The 23,445-nt window shown below is 42.4% G+C and overlaps 2 protein-coding genes across 5 annotated transcripts in view; both read right to left on the reverse strand.

Annotated features, from left to right (window-relative positions):
* Positions 1 to 481: 481 nt before the first annotated feature.
* On the reverse strand, positions 482 to 19,134 carry bmper (BMP binding endothelial regulator). 2 transcript variants are annotated; one of them, XM_088306556.1, is made up of 16 exons: positions 18,802 to 19,134; positions 14,777 to 14,862; positions 8,980 to 9,079; positions 7,617 to 7,699; positions 7,438 to 7,528; positions 7,282 to 7,364; positions 6,798 to 6,897; positions 6,619 to 6,728; positions 5,957 to 6,091; positions 5,514 to 5,618; positions 5,239 to 5,284; positions 4,995 to 5,152; positions 4,038 to 4,239; positions 3,079 to 3,424; positions 2,814 to 2,944; positions 482 to 1,902 (listed from the first exon to the last, which is right to left on the reverse strand). In XM_088306556.1, the coding sequence occupies exons 1-16, from the start codon at positions 18,908 to 18,910 to the stop codon at positions 1,721 to 1,723; spliced, it is 2,067 nt and encodes a 688-aa protein (XP_088162682.1). In that variant the 5' UTR covers positions 18,911 to 19,134; the 3' UTR covers positions 482 to 1,720. The 2 variants fall into 2 exon arrangements, with proteins under 2 accessions (XP_088162682.1, XP_088162683.1); XM_088306557.1 differs by lacking the exon at positions 18,802 to 19,134 and adding an exon at positions 17,349 to 17,449.
* A 1,648-nt stretch (positions 19,135 to 20,782) lies between these two features.
* bbs9 (Bardet-Biedl syndrome 9) overlaps positions 20,783 to 23,445 on the reverse strand; it is a 69,809-nt gene continuing 67,146 nt past the window's right edge. For all 3 annotated transcript variants that reach the window (XM_088307537.1, XM_088307536.1, XM_088307538.1), the window contains one exon: positions 20,783 to 21,660. In XM_088307537.1, the coding sequence (XP_088163663.1) occupies positions 21,371 to 21,660 (290 nt within the window). In that variant the 3' untranslated portion in view covers positions 20,783 to 21,370. The remainder of the gene's footprint in view (positions 21,661 to 23,445) is intronic.

Here is a 23,445-nt window from a genome sequence, read left to right on the forward strand (position 1 = left end):
CACCTACTGTACAAGAGCGCGTAGCAACCACGTCTGCTTAATGACGTCATAGTTTGAAGCAGAATTTGCCCACCAAATAAAATCCTTCACGCTTGTTGTCTTCGGAGGAAAGTTAAATACACGTGTATCCATTTATTTCGACAAACAAGATATGTTATATGTAAACACAAAAGCTATTGTCATCTTTGGTGGTTCAATGGCGACATCTTGTGTCTACAAATGGATATTGAATAAATGCTCACAGTTTTCCATTCATTATCCACTCCAATCTGGGAAGATTATTCAGTACTAGTGCAAAAACGACTGCACACTACTAACACGACTGTATTTTGCTAGTAATGTGTCTTCTACTAGTTTTGCTGGTTACCAGTACTACTGTTGAAGTACTAGATATTATCAGTACTCTTCCATATATTGTTTCCTGTTTGTGATCTAAATGGTGGAGGAAAGACAGTGGTCCAGTGTGACATTGGATAAAAGATTATATTTTGCTCTTAAATAATGAGAGGCAGGTGTTGTTTTTTTTTTCCTTCTTCCAAAGAACACCTTCCTCAAACGACGCTACAGTACTCTTCAACAACAACACCACACAAGTCACATTTGGGCACACAAAAGTACACACAACACATAAAACATAAATAGCTTTTTCTTTGTTTTATCCTCTTACAGTGAACCCCCGTTTTGTTGCTGAACTTTTTTTTTTTGGACGCATTTTGACATGAACATAAATAATGTACAGTATATAAAACATACCCATAGATTAAAATGCAGTAAAAAAATAGAATACATCAAATAATACTCATGTAATTGTCGGGCCTTGTTTGATTTTTTGACGTTTTGAGCTAAAACGACCACATAGTGAAAGTCTGCCATTTTAAAGATTTTGTTTTTTGCTTTTTAATTTAAAACAGTATCATTAAATTTTTCTACCAGAGTGCAGCAGGCCATTAAACACTTGTTTTAGAAAGTGAGATCATCACATTAAATTGCTCCCTTGTCCAAAAATTGGTAAATGATGGAAAAAAAAAAAAACTAACAAAAAAAAAACACACAAATGTTGAGCATAGAACAGGGAGAAGAAAACATTTTGTGCTCATGTTTGATTTTTAAAGCGGACAGATGGACCAGCTCATTCGAAGAATAAAAATATCTTTAAAAAAAAAACAAATAATTGATTGTACGATTCATAATGATTTAAATGGCATCTATTTAATTAGATAATTCCAAAAATATTTTACAAAGGTTTAAACGTGTATGGAAAATTGTGACCTTTCAGACACTGTATATGAAAAGACATTTTCACTAATTGCGTGCGGGCGTGGAACGTGTTCCCCGCAGTCAACGGGGGTTCACTGTAAATCATTTCTCTGCTGCGCCCTCCTTGCTTGCGCGACCACCTTTGCCATATAAATTAACAGTATCAACACATGACAATTGTAGAAAAGCTCCTCATAAATCTGTTTAGCTTCCAGTACAAAAAAAAAAGCTCCTCGTCCACTTCGGAGACGTTCAGCGAGACTCATGAGAGTCCAAAAGTTCTGCGAGGTTCCGAGACGACAAAATCCTGCCGCAAAATTCCTCTCCTGAGTGTTTTTTCAAAAGAGATTCCATGGACCCCCGAGTACCTTTGCCGCATCTCATCAAGTCCGAAATGCTTTTTTTTTGTTTTTTTTTTGGGGGGGGTGGGTTGGGTCCAAGAAGTCCTTGAGCGGCGCCTGTGTCACCGACCGGGGCAGGCCAAGGGTCGGATGCAGCGTCCCTGGAAGAGAACCAGGTTGGCGGGACAGTGGCAGCCGGCCACGCAAGGCTTGTGGCACGGGCCGATCTCGTTCCAGTTGTCGCAGGTTTTGGTGCAGCCCGGTCCGCACGTGTCGTACACGGCGCCGTGCTTGCACTGTGTTGCTGAAACAAACAAACAAAAAAAAAAAACATCTCGTTAGGACGTGCAGGCAGGCCTTGTTCCTCGTTGTCGTGTTGTTTTGTTGAGGAGGAATACAATTTTAAATCTAAAATTCTAAAAAAACGCGAATTGGAGTTGATGCTGTTATTATTTAACCAGTTGTGGAATAAGTTACTTAAAAACATATTGTCATGTTTCTAAAATTTTCTAATATCTTTGGCGAATATTATTTTTTGTATAATATTTGTCTATAGCCCCTTATACATTTACACAAGATTATATCATTTGGGGGAATTTTTTTCTTTTTAAATGCTCTTATACATTTTCATATTTTGTTACTTGTCAGTTGTTGTTCCTAATATTTTTGTGTATTTTGCATGATCTTTTTTTTCCTTTTCTACTCATTTTTATTCTTCTAACTTATTTTTTGTAAAATAATATTTCGCCCAAAGTTTCAATAATTTTTGTTCAATAATTTATCTATTTTTTGCTCCTCCCCCACTTTTTAGTGTGTTATATTTTGGCACTTTTTAAAAAAAAAAAAACTAATATTTGAATATTTTTGCATAGTATTTTTGTCATTTCCATTTAAAATTTAAGAAATCCAGTATTTGATATCTGTATTATTTTTATTAACTATTTTTTTTTAACTTTTGTTTCTTTTCGTTTTTGTCTTGTGTGTGTGTATTTTGTTTTTGCCTTCTAATCTTTTTTACTTTTTCCCAAATATTTGTTTCTTCTTTTTGTCTCGACATAATTTTGTATTTCTTCCCTAATCTTGAATATTTTTTACCCAAATATATTTTTCCATTTAATACTATCATAACCTTTGAACAGACCAATTTCTGTACCCCAAAAATGAAAACGAAATAAGTGCTATTGCATGATGGCATCAGCGGGTGCGTCGACTCACCCACGCAGGCGGCGTCCGGCTTCCAGAGGACGGGGACGCCCTCTCGCTCGCACGCTCGGCTGTAGGCGATGAAGGACTCGCAGTAGCAGTTCTTGTGCACGGGACACTCACACATGTCCGTCACACATGACCTACAAAAGGTAAAAGACAGGAATCATCATTATTGATTGATTCCATTCCAAACCATCCACGTTTTAAAATTGAACTCTTAAAAATAAATATCTGTGGAAAACAATTCAACATGGAAATTTATTTGTGCCCTCACCTGTAGAAGGCGGCAAAGTCGACCACGCGGTGACATTTCTGGAACTCCCACGACTTGATCTTCTGGCACTCGCGGTGGGCACGAAATTTGACCTTGACGCTGCCGGGACACAGGAAGGAGGTGGGACGGCGGTGCGACGGCGGCTGGGCGCACAGCTCGTTGGCGTCCAGCGCGCGCCACGATTCGGCGAACTCGTCCACGTCAAATTTGAAGTGGCCGTCGCCGCCCATGGTGTCGTCGCGCTTGTGCCCGTTGTAATTGCCGCACAGGCCGCAGAGGCGCCCGCGCAGGTGGGGGGCGGCCACCACCTCCACGAAGCTGTCGCCGTCCCAGGTGATCTCCAGACCTGTCGACGGAAAAAATAAGAGGAGTCCTCGCGTCAGCGGCACGCCACACAAGCGTACAGTCAAGTGTAGTTTCCTGTCAGTTTTATTTATTTAATTTGTTTTATTTTATTTATTTTGATTTAATTTACATTTTTGTACATTTTTAACATTTTGGGATCTCATATTGTAATTAATTAATTAACTAAATAATTTATTCTTTGTAATATTTTTTCTTAGAATTTTTTCTTCCATCAATATTTCTGTATTTTCTTGATAAAATTTTAATTGGTCATAAGATTTTTGTATTTTCAGTCTCATACATTATTTTTGTATATATATATATGCATATGTATTTTTAATTAATATTCTTAATTCATCCCAAATCTTTTGTATTTTCCAAAGATTTTTTTTTTATATCAATTTTTTTTTGTAAGAATGTATTTTTGGTGTAATATGTTTGTGGGTATTTGAATTATTTTAATAGCTCATATTTTTTGTACATTTACAACCAATTGTTTTTTTTTTTCCAACAATTTTGCACTTCAAACGCCCAACTATTTGTAAAAAAAAAAACAACAAAAAAAAAAACCATTGGCACGACCATTTGGCATCATCTGTCGCCTTTGAACTGACCCACGATGGTGGTGAGCTTGAGGAGGTAGCCGTCCAGGTCGATGTGCACGCCGGGCCCGTGGTAGGGGAGCGCGATGCGAGTGCCGTTCCTGCGCACGGTCAGATGCTGATGGAGGCCCAGCACCAGGCCTCCCAGGCGCACCTCCACCGACTGCGTCCAGGAGAAGGAGCGGGTGCGCCGAGCGTTGTTCTTTACCAGCACCTTTTGAGAACGACACGACTTTGAATTCAAGGTGAGGCGCACGCCAACTGACCAATTTGTGATCCAAGTGAGCCAAAGCCTGATTATGGCGCGTTCCTGAGTGTCGTGTGTTAAGATTACAGCTGCGGCTATTGAAGATTTGAAATATCAAGTTTTCTACCGATTTTTGCATGAGTTACTCGGATAAAAACTTATTTTTTTTGTCGCCATCATCCGCCTTCTACTGATGTGTCTGTGTCTGTTGACCCAAAGGAGAGTATACTAGTCACAAGGTCGTTTTTCTTTTCGCACCAAACCACATTGAGTCATACCTCAGATTAAAGGTCTAGATGAGCACTTGACAGATTTCTAATTAATTTTCTAATATGACCTCATGTGATGACCTAATAACAAAAAATATGAGTGATTGTTTTTGATCTTCGGGCCAGCTCCAATGACAAACTTGACGAGTAATAATTGCCATTTTGCCCGAGTGATTTTTAACTCACAGTCACAATATTAGTACAAATTAGATATGTGATAGCTAGCTAAAATTATTTTCGTTCTTTATGGCTGCATAGTTTGTCAGTCATTCGGGTGATGATAATCTCCAAAGAGTGAATCGAAGCTTTTCTTATTTGTTGACATTTTGTTGTGTTTTTAGAAAGCATAAAAACGACTTTGGCAATTTGCAACAAAACACATCAAATGGGACCTCAAATTGAAGGCTCTGCCAAGGGCTGTGCAGATTGAAATTCTTAAAAGTGTGCTCGTACCGTAAAGCTGGAGTCGGCGCCGTTGATGACAGCGTTGCCGCCAGCGCCGCCGCCGCAGTCCCTGGTCAACACGTACTGACACGTTCCCTGGAAGTTAAAAGTTCTCCCGTCGAAGGTGTTGTAGTGCGGGTCGCCAAACACGGTGCACACGCCAGGCTCTGTCGCGGGACAAAAGCAAAAGCGACGTTAAGACCGAAGCGGCACACGCCGCGACCAAACAGCACCACAAAGTCAACTTACTCACTTTCAGTGCAGACCGGACAGCAGCCGGTCCGGTTCAGGATCTTGTTCTGGAAGACGGATAATGGATGAATGAGCGCATGGGTGACAAAACATGACATGGACAGAAGGATAAATCAAGGAAAGGGTAATTAAATAGAAGCGTAGACATAATGATCGATGAAAAGCAAAATGGATAGATGGTTGGATGAATGACGGTTGTTAGGGTGGATGGATGCATGAATACAGATGGTTTGGCGCGAGCTGGATGCCGATTGGCCAGGGCGTCGCCTCACTCACCGAGGGGCAACTGGTGATTGGTACACACAGTTTGGGCCGACACTCCACGTCGCCTTTGACGCATGCGCACAGCGTGCAGTTCACTGACGACCACATATCGCCCTCCTGTGAATGGATGAGCGCGACACACATCAGCCACCCATCCATCATGTGGCCATTCATCCGTTCATCCCCGTTTCAAGTCATTCATTCATGCTTTTGTCATCATCCGTCCAATTATGGAGCCGTTGCTGTCATTTCATCCACTCATCCGTAGATTTGTCTATACTTTACTTTGTCCACCAAATATCCATTTATCTGTTCCTATTATCAATCCATCATCATTGTCTCCACCCCACCAATTCATCGATTCACTCATCCGTGCATATCTCACCATCCATTATCATTCCTCTCCATTCATCCACTCATCGGCATTCTTCCACGTACAAACATCTTCATCTCACCCTGTAGATCTTGTTGCGTACTCTGCAGTACTTGACGTCGTCCACTTTCACGTAGGACAAGCAGTCGTCACAGCAGTGGTCGCCATGACAACTGCCCGGACGCGAGCAGCGCCTCCTGCACACCACGGTGGAGTCCTGAACGTGCGCACACGACCATGTCAGAAGGTTCGACAACATCTTTGCACGGTGAAAACTCGGTTCACAAATCGAATTTTTTCTCATGCGTGTGCAGAGGTGCCATTTTTTTTCTTTTGGTATTTTCTTAGATGGGCGCAGGTAGAAAAGGGAATTTGCACCGTTGTGGGTGTGATTGCCATTCCACGATCCAGGACTGTGTTTTAAAAATATAATAAAGATGAGGATAATAATGATGCAGTCAATGAATTGATTTCTATAACGGTCCACCTGCACCAAAACTTAGAACTGCTCCGAAGCGGTCTAATGTCTAGTCTACTTTCAGTCACCCAATTGTCAGGTGTGACGGCGGCATTTAGAAGAAAAGAACCTCGGTCCGCCGGAACGCGTCGGATGGCGCATCACGGTCTGTCAAATTCCCAAAATCGGTCAACTAAACTTGTCCCGGCATAAAAAAGAAAAGACGTGCCGGTTTTTAAGCCGAGCGGACGTGCGCTCGCTACGAAAATAGATCCTTCCAATTGTACCTTGCAGGTGCACGTGGTGCAGTTGTCGTGTACGAAGGATGTGGCGTTCTCAAAGACCTCGCTGTGGAACAGACAACTTCCTTGAGACAAGTCAAACACCTTCCGTTGACCTGACGCACCGAGACGACGACCGTTAGAAGATGACACACACGCGCGCATCAAGAATGCTTGTTATTTACCAAGACATTTGGGACAGCATTGCCCTGGAGGGGTGTGGCTGAGGTGGGCGGGGCACGAAAGGACAGGACAGGCCTCCTTCACGCAGAGAGTCCGCCCCCCCTGCAACGACAGCGACATTTTCTGTCAAACCTTGAGAAACATTTCACACGACTACGAATCGCGACGTGTATTTCAGAACATTAAACAGTACGGCATTCGCCTGCATTGTCATGATTCGCAAATATTGGGCGAAATTATTCTCCGTTATTCGTTGAAATGATCTAAATGAAAACATCATATTAAAGTAGTGCTTTGGCGCCATCTTGGTTATGCTTGAAGTAAGGGGGCTGCTTTTTATTTACAAAAGCCAACGATTTCGCTAATACAAAAGTAGTGCTTTGCCGCTATGTGGGGCCTCTACGGTTATTTAGGCATCTTCACTGTTTGCGGCAGGGCTCGGTCGCTATTTCCCGCAGTGTTCCGCTTCTGATTCCAGATACTCACTGTGCATGTACACTTGATGCAAGGTTTGCCTTCTGGACTGAACTCCTCCTTCTCTTTGTACAGACGCCCCTCGAAGATGCAACCTGACAAAAAGGAGACAGGACTGCAGCAACTTGCTTTGGAGAACGCGGACTTGGCTGGAGGTTCTGAACTCACTGGGGCAGGTGGGGCAGCACTTTTTGGGATGGATCTTGGGGGTCTTGCAGTGCACCACGCACTGCACTTCGGCTTCAGTGACGACGCCTTCCTGTCACAAGCGGGACGTCAAAGTTTGACGTCAAAAATATTTCCTCTTATCTTATCTTAGCAATATCTGTGTGTAGCTTGTCGCAGACCTGACAGCGTCGGGTCATGCAGGGCTTGACGGCGCTGGTCCAGGAAACTGAGCTGTTGTACGAGCGTCCGTCCAACATGCAACCTAAGAAGACCACAACGTGCGCGTTTGAAATTTCAAAGTTCGATAACAGGATGTCACTTGGCATCTCCAGAAAGATTGCAGCAAATTGATGCTGAGGACGCGGCTGACTTTTGATTGGGTCACAGTGAGAATCTTTGAAAATGGGAATGACACCGCAAGAGAATAAATATTCATTTGAGAAATATAATCACTATTTTTATTTGTTTTTACACTTTGCAACATCAAAAAATGTTTACTTTGTTAAAAGAAAAATCATAAAAATGTTCATTGTTAAATCATTGTTGTATAGATTGCTAAATCGCAGATTGTGCACTGTATATCGACTTGATTCTTTAATTTCCCTCACGATAGTTATATATTATCTGTTAGGGTTGGACCAAAATTGATTTTTTGAGGTTGACGCAAATTCCGATACTTGGAAGAACAAAATTCTGAAAACTGATTCATTAGGTTGATTAATTTAAAGAAATATGTAATGAGTAAAGTTACTTCTTCTTTTTTGTTGGTTAACTTTTAGGAATTGTTTAACTTTACAGTAGAGGGAAAGGTTGATTGATTTTTGCCGATTTTAAAACTGCTAATATTGGCAGATTAAATCAATTATTTGGTCAGACGGCATTTATACAATATAATAAAAAGAAGGAAAGAACAAAGCCATCCTGAAAAAAAAACATTGACACCATAATTAACTGTCTCTCAAAAAGTCAAATCGGAACGTCAACGCGTTTCCTACGAGTACGAAACGTGCACACTCAGACGTTGTGGCTCGTCCATTCAGCATAATATTAATAGCCTCTTCATTTCATGCCATTTACTGTAAATGGACTGGGATCAATGCTGCACTGTGCCAGCAATGAAACCTGATCACAACAATTGATCTGTTCTCCTGGTTCTGAAAATCCCCCCCCCAAAAAAAGATCCAGAGTCATCGCTGAGGAGGATCGCGTGACACTTGAAAGCGCCGAAGCCTCGGATCAGCTTCGTACGTTCAAAACTCGCTAACATAATGAACGCCGCCGCACGGAGACATTTTTTTCAAAAAAAGTTATTCATTCATCATAAAATGAATCGGCTGATTATTCGGTTAGCGATATTTTATTCTGCCAAATATCGAAATTGGCATTGGCCTGAAAAAAAAAAATCATATTAGAAAACGAGCCCCTCAATTGAGTGCCACAATTAATCATGATTAAAAAAAAAGTCTCACCTTTACAAGCATGAAAACAAATTAATGCACGCTCTGTATTAAATATATATATAAAAAAAAAAAACACTCTTACCTTTACATCTCTCGCAGCATGCACCGCTTTGTTTCACCACCAGGGCGCAATCTTCGGACACAGGCGGACATTTCTCCTGCTTGCAGTCCGCCTTGCCCTCCTGCCAGCCGCCGCAGATGAGGCCAAGGAGAAAAGGAAAAAGGAACGTTGATCAGTGTGCGGTTTTGTTCTCAAAACATCATTTGGAGGTTCAAATGAGATGACACCCCAGACGACATTATTATGATTATTTCGAGTCATGAGGTCATCACAATGAATCATTGACCTCAACACTGGCTTCACTTCGATGACATCATTTCCCAAAATGTACACGGGATTATTTTTGTGATTGCCAAAGGAAGGAAGCGCTCCCTTTGCCGCATTTGAAAACAATTCGGAAAAAAATAATACGACTCCAACTGTCTGATGGTCATTACGTTACAAGAATTAATTTTTTCATTCAACAGTCCTCGTCAAAATCAGCGTAGTCAAACTGTGGCCCTTCAAACATTTACATTATGAAGAGTCCTCGAATATTTCTTTTGACGGCCACGATTGTCGGTTAGTTAATTTGTCTTCATTGTACCAGATTTCAATAACACTCACCTCAGTGTTAAAGATGGTGACTAATAGTTAGCAATTGTTTCGATTTAAACATCATGACGAAATGTGGTGCAAAAAACAACAAATGTTTTACTTGTAAGGTATCCTGGCGGCCGTAAACAACGATCATGGAGGTTGCACTGCTTCTGTAGCACGGCGCTTCTTTTCGTTTGGTCATTTTTAACGGGCTGAAATGCCACATGAGCTCACTTTGTGGTCGGCCATCGTGGTTCAAACTCGGCGGACTTTCAATAAATCACGTAGTTATTATTAAAATGTCATTTGGAAATAAGCTCATTTAAGCCGTCGACTGCAAATCAACAGCCTCGTAAATTCACTGGTAAGGTCACTGACCTCAAAATGACTTTTTATTTATTTGCGTTTATGTGCAGGATGTGTTGAACGAGTGCGGAAGGATCATTTTGGTGATATCAGATGATCGGGCCAGTACGTGCTTTATTTCAAGGTATTGCGTACTCATGAAGCATGCCGATACCAGACACCGATACTTAAGGTAAAAAAAAAAATCTGACATTAATTAATCACTTATCAAAATAGTTGTCAAATAATTCGATAATGGATTAGCTGTCAATTAATTTTGTTGCTGCTCTACTTCTATGTGAAAAATATCAAAAGCACTACAGCGCCAGCGACTTCAACAGAAATGTGTATATCATCTAAAAGTGGAGAAAAAAAAAAAGCATCATCAAAGCATTGAAAGTTTCGAACATTTCGAACATGTTATTCAATAGCAAATTTAGCCAATTGTGACTTTGTCACGCCCATCCACAAGCATCTGTTATTGTCACTGACGACATCGCCAGACGGCACAGTATCCTGATCCTTTTTAGTTTCACTGCCGCTTTTCTGTCATGCGGTTTGTGCTTTATTGTCTTTAGTTGGTTTATTTGAAGCATCTAAGAAGAACACATGAAACAAAGCTGGATGAATTTAGAACAAACACACAGGGCCTTATTTTCGTAGACGGGCACCAGACTTCATTTTTCACGCTGGGGGAAGTCAAGTCAACCGCGCTTGGGATAGTCTCGGTTGGAACGTATCCGCCGCGCCATAAATGGGGGTTCATTGTCGTGTACAACTTGTTTGCAAGGTCATGTCCTTGTCTCGCTTCTGTGTTTTGTTAGCACCAAGTGGCATTAGGACATGTGACCTAAGTACCACCCCTCAACCCCCAAACCTTAACCCCCATGTAGACAGCCCCTTCACCCCTGCATGAGGTCCCTTGTCTACAGGTCAGAGGTCGTGACGGGTCGTAACGCCTTCTAAACACTCGACATACCGCGACACCAAGGCTGCACTGCTGGAAGGCCGACCGCGGCCGCCGTTGACCGCCTCCATACACCGCCACCGCCACCATCTCACACGCACACGCACACACTATATGAGTACATTGATTTACAAACACATAAAAGTCAAAGCTCTCTAAATGTCACAGGGCAATGGTACATGTAATCAGATTACATCTGAAGCATCAATAACATTACAGACAGGTCACATAAAATTGTTTCATTTTGAGCCCACAGTGCGTAAATGTTAATTGTTTCGCGTGACATTCAAACGAAGACGTCTGTGACGGTATTATAGCATTGCCATTTACAATTGCAATTTGGGAACAGGAGGAGGTGAACCCTCGAATAGCAAGCATAAAACCAAGATACATGCATTGGATATATTAGATTTACGTTTTGATTAATTCCTCCTCCATGCAGCTCTTTGGATTTGGTTGTACTACATTAATTAGTGAACTTGTATGAATATGAATATTGCTGCGTACGTTTAAAACAAAAGTTACGAGTAATTATAATTTTTAATATTTCACTATTTTAACTATGAATAATAATAATAATATTAATTATAACTCCATCGTTGCAATAATAATAACTACAGTGTCTATTTTCTATTTCACTCTCACTCCAGTGATGTGGGTTAGTTTTGCTTCTCTACCTCTAGGGGGAGACAATGGCCAATGTTTTTGCCCAATTTATTGAATTTTTTTAAATCCCTTTCTTCCCTCTTTATCCTCTTCTTCTCTTCCATCACTTTCTCCTCCTCTCCTTCATCCCCAAACTCCCCCCAATCTATTGCTTCCCCCTCCCTGCCCGTGAACTTTCACCTCCTAAACAAACAGGTCGGGACCCCCTTTAGCGGTGGAAAAGCCACAGTAGCTTCTGGGAAAGGAATTCCCAAACGGACTCACTACTTCCGGCGACCCCCCCAGCCCCCTTCCCTTTTTTCCCTTTCCTGTCCAAGACTGTGTGTGTGTGTGTGCGCACGTGTGTGAAATAACATTAACTCTAACCATACTTTCTTGGTAAAAGACGCATCATAAGTCACAACATTATCGACGGCAGAGCTTGCCATTTAAAAGTTTCAAAAGTGGTGATTTATCCATATGTTGGAAACTTTTGACCCGAGGTGTGTGCTAATTTCTTTATTTGCCATTATTTCAGGACATTATCAATATAGTTTCCTCCCATATGGGTTTGTCTTAAAAAAAATGGCGATCACGCACATAGAGAAAGTCAGTTGAATTTGTGATTTATTTAACATCAGCCAATGCTGCGTAACGTGAGATTCCGCCGAGATTGCGCCTCATCAGCCGTTTGCTATCTGTCTGAGTGCCACCTCTCTGTCGGCTTCCGTTTGTGTTGACAACGCCAGCAAGCAAACTTTGACCTATTATCAATCCCACGTTCAGCTCCGAGCTAAAAAAATAAATAAATAAAAACAATTTTTAAAAATGGAGCTTTAGTCCACCATTGCAGAAAAAAATAAAATGGATAATAATAATGTAAATGTGAACTAAGTCAGTGAAATCGCTTCAGACAACACCTAAAAAAAAAAAAAAAAAAAAAAACAAGTGGAGTTCCGCAAAAACAATTCACATAATTTCCTTCATTCCAACGTTGAATTTGTGAAAAAGTGGATTTGCACGTGTTCCTAATGGACAGCACTCAACCGCACTTGACTTCTTTTTACACTTAAATGACACTTAAGAATGTTAAGTGTCACTTAAAGCCTGCACGATTAAAAAAAAAGAAAAAAAGTTGTTTTATAATTTAGGATGTTCAAATGTGAATTAAAAAATTATTGTAAATTCAAAACTCCAAAGATGAAAATTAATATGACTGTACTTGCCCTCCTGGGGTTAAGATCGGGGATGTCGATTGTGGCTATGTAAAGCCCTTTGAGACTGTCTGTGATTAAGAGCTATACAAATAAAATTGACTTGACTTGACTTGACTACTTCTTATTGAGTTCTTTAAAAAAAAGCAAGCAGTGTACCGCAAAAGTAATTCCCTTAATTCCGTTTTGGAAAAACACTTGACGGTGACGAAAATGTGAAGTGAGACGGACAGACAGACAGACGACATGATGAAGAGGTGCAGCAGATAACGGATTGCCATGGCAACCGCTCTGCCAGTCTTACAATGGCCCCTGTGTGTGTGTGTGTGTGTGTGTCCCAGCCGTTAGCCTAGTCGGTCTAGAAGCCCCCCCCGCCCAACACACACACACACACACACTATATGAGTATATGAGTGACACTGCACCCCCACCCCAACCATATCCGACCGCCTGGCGACAGGAGACTCACCGCATGTCTTTGGGAGAGGGGGGTCGAGTGGGCTGACAGATGTGGAAGTACTTGAACATACTCAGGAAATATATTAAAAAAAAAAAAAAAGATTCAAACTCTGTGCACGTATTTTTCGGACGTTTATGGTTGTTGTACAGGAAGTAAAAAGTGAATAAAAGATTAGCACACCTCTGTGAGGAGAAAAGTGAAGGGAATGTGGAGTTCATACAAAATTATTGAGGCAGAAAATGATGCTCAGACAAAAGTATTGGGACAGAGTCTGCAAAAAAGTATTGGGAGTTCCAATTTTGACACGTAGGGGGAAGTCATTTATCACACGGGAACCTGTACAGATTCCTCCGTGCAATATCGGACCTTTGTTCTCCAAATGGGCTTTTATTTTTTATTTATTTTTTGTGTCAATGTCAACATGTCTTGATGACATCAACTGTTTACATTTCCACGCAAAGTCCAACATCTGATTGAATGATTGCTTAAGAGCTGCGTGTGTCCCAACACTTTTGTCCATATTGCGAATGGGCACTGACGTGGCGGGGGGGCAAGCATGAATGAAGGGGGTCAAAGTCTGGAGGAAAGGTCAGCGATTGGCTGCTGACGAGTGACATCCATTGAGGTGGGCTTTTAACTGATGCCGACCTGATAAGAGCCAGAATGCCGTCGTAACTGTGACAACAAAGCTTCCAGAAACTTTGGGGGTCGTTGCAGCAAATAAAAAGCTATTTTCACTTTAACTTGTCAAATGTGAACTAAATGTTCTTTTCATTATTTCTGGAGCAATGACAACAGTGTGTTGTGTTCCGTTCTACTCAACTGTGCGATGGTGGTCAAAATGTCAGTCTTGATTCCATTCAGAATGTTTCTCCGGATGTGTACAGGACGCCCAAGCGCGAAAGAAGCGTTTTTTTCAATAAAAAAAAAAAAGTTGCTCCGAAAGCAAAGTCATTGATTCGCAAAACTGAGAAAAGAGGCCCAAAAAGGGATTTTGAGACTTTTTTTTTTTGTCCAATCAGATTTCAGTCTCTGTATGTTGCCATGTCAACGTAATCTGCCCGTGGCCTTCAGAATTACTCGTGCTGACACATGCAACTTAAATTACTATTGTGACTTTTCTTTAACCAATCAGATTTCAAATTTGCTCTCACCGGGTCAGTGCGTTGGCACTCGATGATGTCATCATTTTTTGGGTTTTCAGAAGATTGATCAGACCAAAACTATTTGACCAGTACAACCCATCTGCAGCGATCCGTACACACGAATACATTTAATAACCATGACACATTTTATTGAAATGTTTAAAGTCATGCCAATTTTCTTATTGATGGTTCTGATCATGGCAATTTGATGGTGGCGGGTACGTTTCCTTCTGAAGGCCCCGGCTAGCAAACACACATCCCGCTACCGTCACCTTCAATCGCGGCCTGACACGTTCACATCCTGACACATTAGCGTCCCGCTATTGACTTGTGGCAAAGCTCGCGTTTGCTCAGGAGCAACGCAAACACTCAACGAGACAAAGTCCCGTCATGAGGCCTGATAAGGCCCAAACTGGCGGATCAATAATCAGCGCCGAGAGGAAAAGGAAGAGGAAGACGTTACCAGGCAGACGCAGGTGATGCAAGGGTTGTCGGTGATATTGGGGATGTGCAGGACTTCGCCTTCGTTCTCACAGCTGGCCTCTGTGCCTGGAAACCAACGAAAACAGAAGGAGGAGGGGCTATGATGTCATCGTAACCACGTCGCCATCATCACGCGATGCAAAGATAGGTTATGCGGATAGTGGAAGGTTTTAAAAATCTTTATGCTTTGCGACGTCAGGATTGCTTGTTTGATATTTTTTTTTTCCAACACACGACGACACATTAAGTACAAACGCGAGTCAGTCGTGATTGCTGACATTTAAAGTGTTTTTTTTAAGGGTCTTAAAACGCGCAGATTGGTTTTCTCTGGAATGAGTTTTGAAAGTTTTGCAGAACGACTCCAGCAACAAAAAGCAGTGAAAACAAAGTTTCATCATCGTCACCTCAAACAGACTTGTGACATTTCAAATGTCTTCAGGGTCTGAAAACATACCTCTTCTTTTAAAGAAAATTGAAGTTTGTTCAATGTTACTTTTCCAATATGAAAACATTCCACAATATGAGCAGCAAGTTCAATTGAGCTTTCCTCAAATCCGAAGCCTTGACATTTAAAGAGTCTTAAGGGTCTCAAAACGCAGGACTCCCTCCAGAAATGATTCATTCTGATACACTTCTTTGCTTGAAAACAAATCTCATTAAATGTTATTTTCCAAATACAAAATGACACGTTTATACAGAACATTCCGCAGTACAAGCACGTGACTCATTTTGAGCATTCCACGACATCCTAACTGGTGACATTTAAAGGGTCTTGAGGGTCTTAAAACCACGCGGTGGCAAACGTAACCTGAAGCAAGCGCAGGAAACACGAAGCTTTACGGCCAAGCGGGAGGCGCGTACGAGGAAAACTGCTCGATGGGGAACGAAAACGCGGAAAAGCGCTTCCTGTGAGCTGCTCGTGATGGCCGCCATATAGGATGACATCACATTAGTTTAATTAAAGGCGAGCGCGCGCGCGAGGGAATCCGACTGAAGCTCCCCAGCGCCGGGTCGTCTGCGTTTTGGGGCAGACGACGAACTCGCCGACTCCGCCGCCGCTGTTAAACTTTACGACCTTCGAGCCTAATTAAACTGGCATGACCGAAGGGGGGGGTCGGGGTCTTCAATGGAAGTGGGGGGGCAGGTGGTCTCCGGGGACACATCCCTGCTTTGACCAAATAACTCACTCATTGTTTTGTGCTTGTCTCAGGTAACAAGCTCAAAACTTCCCGTGGAGACTCTTGACGAGCTCGTCTCGGTCGCAGACGCACTTGGAGGACGCTTCATTAGGTACAGCAACTCATGCAACACAACCGCCGCAGTTTGGTTTCGCCGTTAAAATAACGCAACTTGAAAATCCTTGCTTGGCGTCTGCAGGGTTGGAAAACGCTCACGTTATATTGCGACGTTTTTACATTTGAATGCAGCTGAACAAATGTTTTTGGATGATGTACAAGCACAATCATTCAAAACACTCACACACAATAAAAAAAATATCTAATTTTTTTCCCCCTGTCCTGCGGAGGTCTGATTTAACGTTTCCAGCTGAGCCAAAAGACGCGGGACATGTTCTGCATCAAACAGTTTCATCCTCTCGCTATAATCGCACCATGATGAAGATGATGATGAAGGCCACATGGGGATGACAAACAAAAACATGCTTTTTAGTTGCCTGCAGCGGTGGCATGAAACCAAGTACAAATACTTACTGCTCATGTACTTGAGTAGATTTTTCAGTTAGCCGCATTTTACTTGTCTATTTATTTTTCCGACCACTTTTGACTAACTCCCGGAAAGTGAAACCCGACATCTGTATTTTTGAATCCTTACTTTGTCAAAATAGGCTTGTTACTTTCTCGGTTGTGAAATGCGGGAAAGCCAAATTTCACAACAGCAAAGCTTCAAATATTTTGATGAATTGCCCAAGTCAAACTTTTATGCCTTTGTTGCCTTGAAATTTTGAGTTCACCTAACTTACAGTGAGCCACATAAAGAAATAACAAATAATGACAACTGATTCAGAGAAGCACGATATTCCTCATCGGCTACAAGAATAATTTTTTGGTGTCAGCGTAAAGACGAAATGTTCCAGTTTTTGTTGCTCTGTGGTCAACAGAAAAGATATTGCAACATGTTTTTTTTGTTCACATTAAAACCGTTTTATATTGGACGTATACAAATGCTATGAAAGTTCATAAAAAGCAGACACTAGTTTTTGTTTGTTTTCTTTCTTTGATGAAGTTCTCAGAACGGACATGTCATTGACAGTATCCATTAATTTTTACCTTTGAAATATGTTTCAGTGACTTTTACTGAATGAGAGGTTTTAAATGAGCATTTCTACTGTGCCAGGGGCTTTTTTTTACACTTCTCAAATCTGGAGAGATTGAAAAAGGAGCTGGAACAGTTGATTCAATAATTCTAATTCTTTTGCACTTCTACTTATGCCGACGTCCGACTACACAAATGTTGCCCGCTTTTGACAAACAGCGTCTCGTAGCCGATTTTGTTTTGTCTTGACTCATCGTCGCTCGCCGTGTAGTGTGACATACTCAACGATTGGTCGCCTGGGAACGCTTCACGAGCACCACGACGAAAGTCTGCCATGTCCGAAATTTCGTTCGTCTTGTCGCGTAGTGTGACGTGGCTTACATCGTCCTCTGATTGGTTCTTCGACATTGACCAATAGGAAGACAGTGCCCGCCTACTTATGACAGTAGAAGGGAAATATTGGAAAGTGCTTTATGCAGCATTAAACTATTGCTGCGTTTGCTAATTGCAAAGCTAGAAGCTGATTAGCAAACGTGGTGTCATTAAACAAATTTCGTACTTTAAATTATTTTTGGAAGAATAGACAGTCCATACTGCAATCACCCCACCTTCCAGGAACATAATTTCTCTTTTTTTGCCATTTTCTAACATAGAATAATCGCACGTGCCACTGACAGCTGCTTGTCTCGCCTCCGGACGGACCTGCGCCGACGGACAGAATCTTGACGGAAGCGCGCAACGATTGGACAAAGTCCGGTCGTTGACGGGCTTGTCTTGTGACGCCCAAGGCACGCAAACGATATTATTTTGAAGTGTAAAAAAATCATCTTGTAGTCTGACAGCGCGACCATCGTGAACTACAAATAAGTCGTATAGTCTGAGAAGACCATTATGAGTATTTTTGCCACTTCTGTCTCTTGGTATAACGATGATGGAATCTGTACCTGTATATACCTTTTTTTTTACTCAAGTAAAGTAAATGAATCCGTTCTTTTGCTGTTATTTTTGACACAAGCAGCAGAACCTCTACTTCAATCCAGAGTGGACACTTGTAAAATGCCTAAAATAGAAAAAAGATGAGCTCTGTACTTTTTGCAATCAGTGCTTTTTACACAAGCATCTGTACTTACATACAGAGAATTAATTATTTTACCACCGCTGCCTTGAGATATAGATAAACTTTTTTTTTAACTTTTACTGAGTTGAACTGCAGTCTTATTTCATATGTGTCTGTTCTTCTGCTATAATAAAATAATGTACTTATTATTATTATTATTATTACCTAAGTAAATGACTTGAATCTGTGCTTCTACTTAAACCCGGAGAGGGAATACTTTTGCTACTTTTGCCTCTCACAATAATCAACTCTGTAATTTTTCCAAAAGTAAATGAGTTGAGTCAATACGTTCACGCGTTTTTTTATATACCCCATATACGTACAACTACTACGTAAGTACAGAATGTGGGTTATAATCAAATTATAATGGAGGCAAAATAAAATCACATTTCCAACCGCTTTTTTGTCGTGTATAGCTGCCGGGCAAACACATGACGACGAGAACGAGAACGAGGAGGAGGGAGCAAAATGCACACATGCAGATCCAAGTTAAAAGAAGAAGTTTAATTACAAGCTTCGCGTCTTCATCTTCGCCTCCGCAAACTTGAGCTCAAAAGCACCGCGTGCGTCTGCGTGCTGCGCTTTTACGCGCGCAGAGCCAACATTTGGATGCTCACCTGTGATGAGCGCGGCGGCGGGCTGCACCGCCTCAAGCAGCAGGAGAAGAAGAAAAAGCGGCGGGGAGCCAGCGAGGAACCTGCAGGTGGAGCGGCGGCCGGGCGACATCCTCAACAAGTCCTCTTGTGCGCTTTTTAATCCCAAAAATAAGATGCCTCCACCCCCGCCCTCGAAAAAAAAAACCAGACGTCCTCAGGGAGGTAATGCAGAATCTTCGGAGCCGAGGTACAAGCGCATGACGCGGCGTGGAAGCCTGCACTTGAAACTCGCTCGACTTGGTAGAATCCGTCCGGAGCGAAGAACGCGAGACGTCAATGTGTTGCGTTCATGGATGCTGGCTGCCGACTGTGGGCTTCTGAGGATTGCACACACACACACACACACTCTCTCTCTCTCTCTCTCGCGCGCGCGCGCACGCACTCTCTCTCTTCTCACTCGAACACACGCTTTCCTCCTCCTTCTCCTCCGCTCGGAGCCCAGCAGAGGCAGCAAAGTCCAGCCGGCACCAATAAATGGAGAGTCGTTTATTCCACATCCTTGATGTGCGAGTCCAGCTCACTAGTTGACTGCAAAACGATACAAGAGAGCGTTTTGGTTCTACAAAATTGGGCAAGGGGGGGTCCACACTTTTTCATTTGAGGGTCACATACAGCAAAACGGGAAGGAAGCAAGTTTAATAAAATTCTTCAGATTTATTTTGATATAAAATCATTAAAAAAACGCAAGCAGGAAAAAAAAACATTTTTGTCTTTGCCTTATTACAGTAATCGCTTTTATTGTTTTTAATGGTATAATGGAATCTTCTGTCACGTTTGTAAATGTCACTGGACATTGTGAAGAAAATCGCAAATTAAATCGAAATATTTGCAATATTTGACAGAAAAAAAGCAATAGTCTTCCCTAAAAATTTTCAGCTCTTGTGCAGTGTTTAACCCGAAGATGGCACCACACAAGGCATCAGAAATGTCAAAATAATAACCAGGATATGTCGACAGCATTAGTAGACACTTGTTTGTACAGTTTATCAGGAAAAAAAAAGTTAATTTGGGCGTGAGTGCCTCTTTAAAGGGACAGTGTGAAATGCATCTGCCACCTAGTGGTGAACTAATAGAATGCAACGACCATTGTGATGCCCGCACACTACGTTGCATCCGAGAGACCACTTTCGAATACAAGCCGACCACCAATTTCTTCAAATTTGTGATGGGGTGATTCGTCTCCTTTGGGCATCTGAAGCAGAAAGATGGCGGCGAGACATGGCAGTTGGGGGGTGGTGGACGGCCATGACGAGGAAGTTGGAAGAGGGACGGATTAATGATGGTGGCGGTGGAGGAGGCGTGGCCATTGGGAATCGATCCCACGCATGACAGTCGTCATCCAAATGTCCTGCCACTGTTAGCAGATAAGCGCTAGATAAGAGCTAAATGCTAACAGAGCGTAGCTAACTGCTAGCAGATGAAAAGGAAATGTAGGAGAAAGTGACCAGAGACGATGTTTCCTGCCGGCGGACAGACGAGGGGGTCGGAGGCCCCCACCCCGGCCCCGAGGTTAAAGCCCCCTGCAGCCGACAGGTCTGGCCCTCAAAGACCCGAGTGTGTGTGTGTGTGTGTGTGTGTGTGTGTGCTTGGGTGGTGGGGCCGGTCCAGCTGTCTCAACCAAATGAGGAGATCGTCTCTCTCTGGACTTGTACCTGCATCTCCAACACAAGGAGATTCATTCAACGCACACGCTGACGCTCTGTCCGCCATCTCGGCTTCATCAGACAACAGCGAATCGATTTGACTCATGAGTCAATTCATATTCTGCTCATCTAAAAATAGATCTACCTCAAATCTAGTCAATGTTTTGTCTTCTAGGAAAATGTGACGACCGTCGTCAGTGGTGGGGCGGGCCCGAGTACTCGCAAACCAGAGAACTGGAAGGAATAAAATGCATCAAGAAAAGAAAAAAAATACCTGAGAGGTGAAATAAAAGACTCTAAAGTGTCACAATTGACTTTTATTCATTTTTCTATGGAACAAAATTTCCTTCTTTTCTATCTACAAGGACATCGAAAAGTTTTTTTTCTATGTTACAAAGTAGGAACGGAGGTGTGCTTCAAGTTCAGAGCTGCCGCTGCAAATTGCGGCGTCACAAGCGCTTTGCTTTTTGGCTTTCGAACCAAGCAGACGACATTGACGCTAACAAGCTAGCTGGCAAACGGAACCATGTTGCCGTGGTTACCGACTACGATCACTGGAAATTCAACGTTTACCTGAGCTCACGTCAGTGAAATAAAGTTTTATTGGAGGAAGTAAAAAAAAAGTTTTGAGATATTTAAATGAGGTGCAAGTCGACTGGCAGCCCGACATATTGATTAATTAAAAAATAAATAAATTTCGGGGGCATAAAAACTTTCTTTGGGCTTCGAGTGGGCTTTCTAGTTTTCTCGACTCAAGTTGATTTAATTTTTTTTATTGGCGGGGGCAAACTCCAATTCTTCATGGAAAATGCTTATTGTAGGTTTCCCATCATTTGATTTGTTAGCACGTTGACCTCACTGAGGCCGTCCAAGTTCAAAGGTCATGCTCAGGCCTCTCCAGCATCAGCGTCCTTCTTCTTCTCTTTGACTTTGCCCGCTGACGTCTTTTTGGAGACTTTTTTGTCTCCCACCTCCTTGTCTCGCTCCTTCTTCTCCTTGGAAGACGACGCCGACTCCTTCTTAGCTTCCTTGACCTCCTCCTTGGCCTCCTTGCTCAACTCCTTCCTGGTGTCCTTCTTCTCCTTGGACGACTCCTTCTTTTTCACCTCGCCAGCCTCCGCCGGCTCTTCTCTCACGGCGCCCTCTGATGGCTCGCTGGAGACTTTCTTGTCTTTATCTGAACGACAACGATGACATCGTCAATAGGGAGGCGGCGATGCGGGTGTTTCAACAGCTTCAATTTTCACGACACCCACATACGATACGAGTGTTTCAACATCCACATTTTTTCATGGTGAGAATTTCCAGCATTCACACATTTCAGCTCTTCCAGAAAGATTTTTCTGGACCTGTCATCGCTCTCACCAAAGTAGTTGTTTCAACACCCGCATTTTACATGGTGTAAGGTTTGAACACCCGCACATTTCAGCAAACACGTGAGCATTGAAGGTTTATCGATGCCTCAACTTTAGCTGCTGTCAGGTTGGGGAAATCATGAACACTGAAAACAGAACCGTGTCAAGGACAGAACCTTGAGGGACTCCATACCGGTGTGTTACGAATGAGTAGGAAAGAGGACTATTTTTTTTTTTCAGGTGAGAATGCAACCAGTGTCACACAGCATCAGAAATGGTGCAATTGTTGCAACACCCGCATTTCTGTCGCTGGGAGGGTTCCACATCCATTATGTGGGTATCGCGTGGCCACACGAGCTCGTTTGTTATGCGACCTCAGACGGGTGCTGGGAATGCTAACGAGCCCTTTGTCGCGCCTGAGACGGGCTGTCGCAGCGCCACTCAGATGGGATTAGCTTTGACTTTTGTTGTCGCACGCACACACACACACGCACTCTTTAGCATGCGGACAAATTGAGCGACAACAGCACCTGTTGCATTACAAAGCACCGCCACTTAACTGGAGGACCCCCAACCACCAGCCCCCTCTGCACCCTCCCGAAGACACATGTTCTCACACACACACACGCACACACACGCACACACCCCCACACACAGCAGCTTGGATTGGCTGCGTGATAAGAGGATAAGAGGACACGAGTCTGCCTACAATGAGACGCTCTTCTTATCTCCATGAGAACATTTACAGACCACAGACTGATGTCTCCCTCCCTCTGAATGTGTGTATGACTTTGACAAATCATTTAATTGCCATTTGCTTTCCTTAATATTGCAATTAAGATTTAACGTGCCGTGATTATCTCAATGTTTCTTTCCCATTTTTTTCACAAACACCGCAAAAAAAAAAATATTAGAAAGAGTTGAACTCATTTTGTCACATTTGCGGTCATGTGGGCGATGCTAAACCCGTTTGTCTGCACATGTGGGGACACTCCTCCCAGAGGAAGCATGAACACTGAAAACAGAACCGGGTCAAGGACAGAACCTTGAGGGACTATAACTGACTCTTTGTAGTAGTCAGGTTGGCCGATTCTTTCCATTTTGCTTGACTGTCTGCTCCTTGCAAGTGTTCTCATTTCGTATTTGACTGGTCGTCCTGTTCAGCAAATGGCTGAATTTCAGATTTCAGTACGACTTGTGGGGCGGCACTTGTGGATTCACCCATTGGCAGATTAATTTTTTTGTTTTTCAATCATTGAAACATTACAAAATGATGATGAAATAAGGACAAGACACAATTTGTATTTTGGGCTTCTAAAACAGTCATTTAAGTTTAAACATAAATTTATTGACATTTATGGCGTTCGTTAGCACAACAAACCAAGCAAGTTGTTCGCTCCAAAAGAGTTTTTTCTCTACAAACTCTCATTTGTTATGAAATGTGAAATAGTCCAATTTTATAACAGCTAAACATAAAATATTTTGTTGAATTGCCCAAACTAAATTTTTTGCAACCACACACGCACACACACACACACAGGTACCCGATGTGTAGCGCGTTTGCTGCGGGCAATCTGTGCGGCCGCCTTTATTTTGACGACGGCTGC

The sequence above is a fragment of the Idiotropiscis lumnitzeri genome, chromosome 10 (assembly GCF_059441095.1).
Source record: "Idiotropiscis lumnitzeri isolate Australia: NSW breed Sydney's pygmy pipehorse chromosome 10, RoL_Ilum_1.0, whole genome shotgun sequence".
NCBI classification, from domain to species: domain Eukaryota; kingdom Metazoa; phylum Chordata; class Actinopteri; order Syngnathiformes; family Syngnathidae; genus Idiotropiscis; species Idiotropiscis lumnitzeri.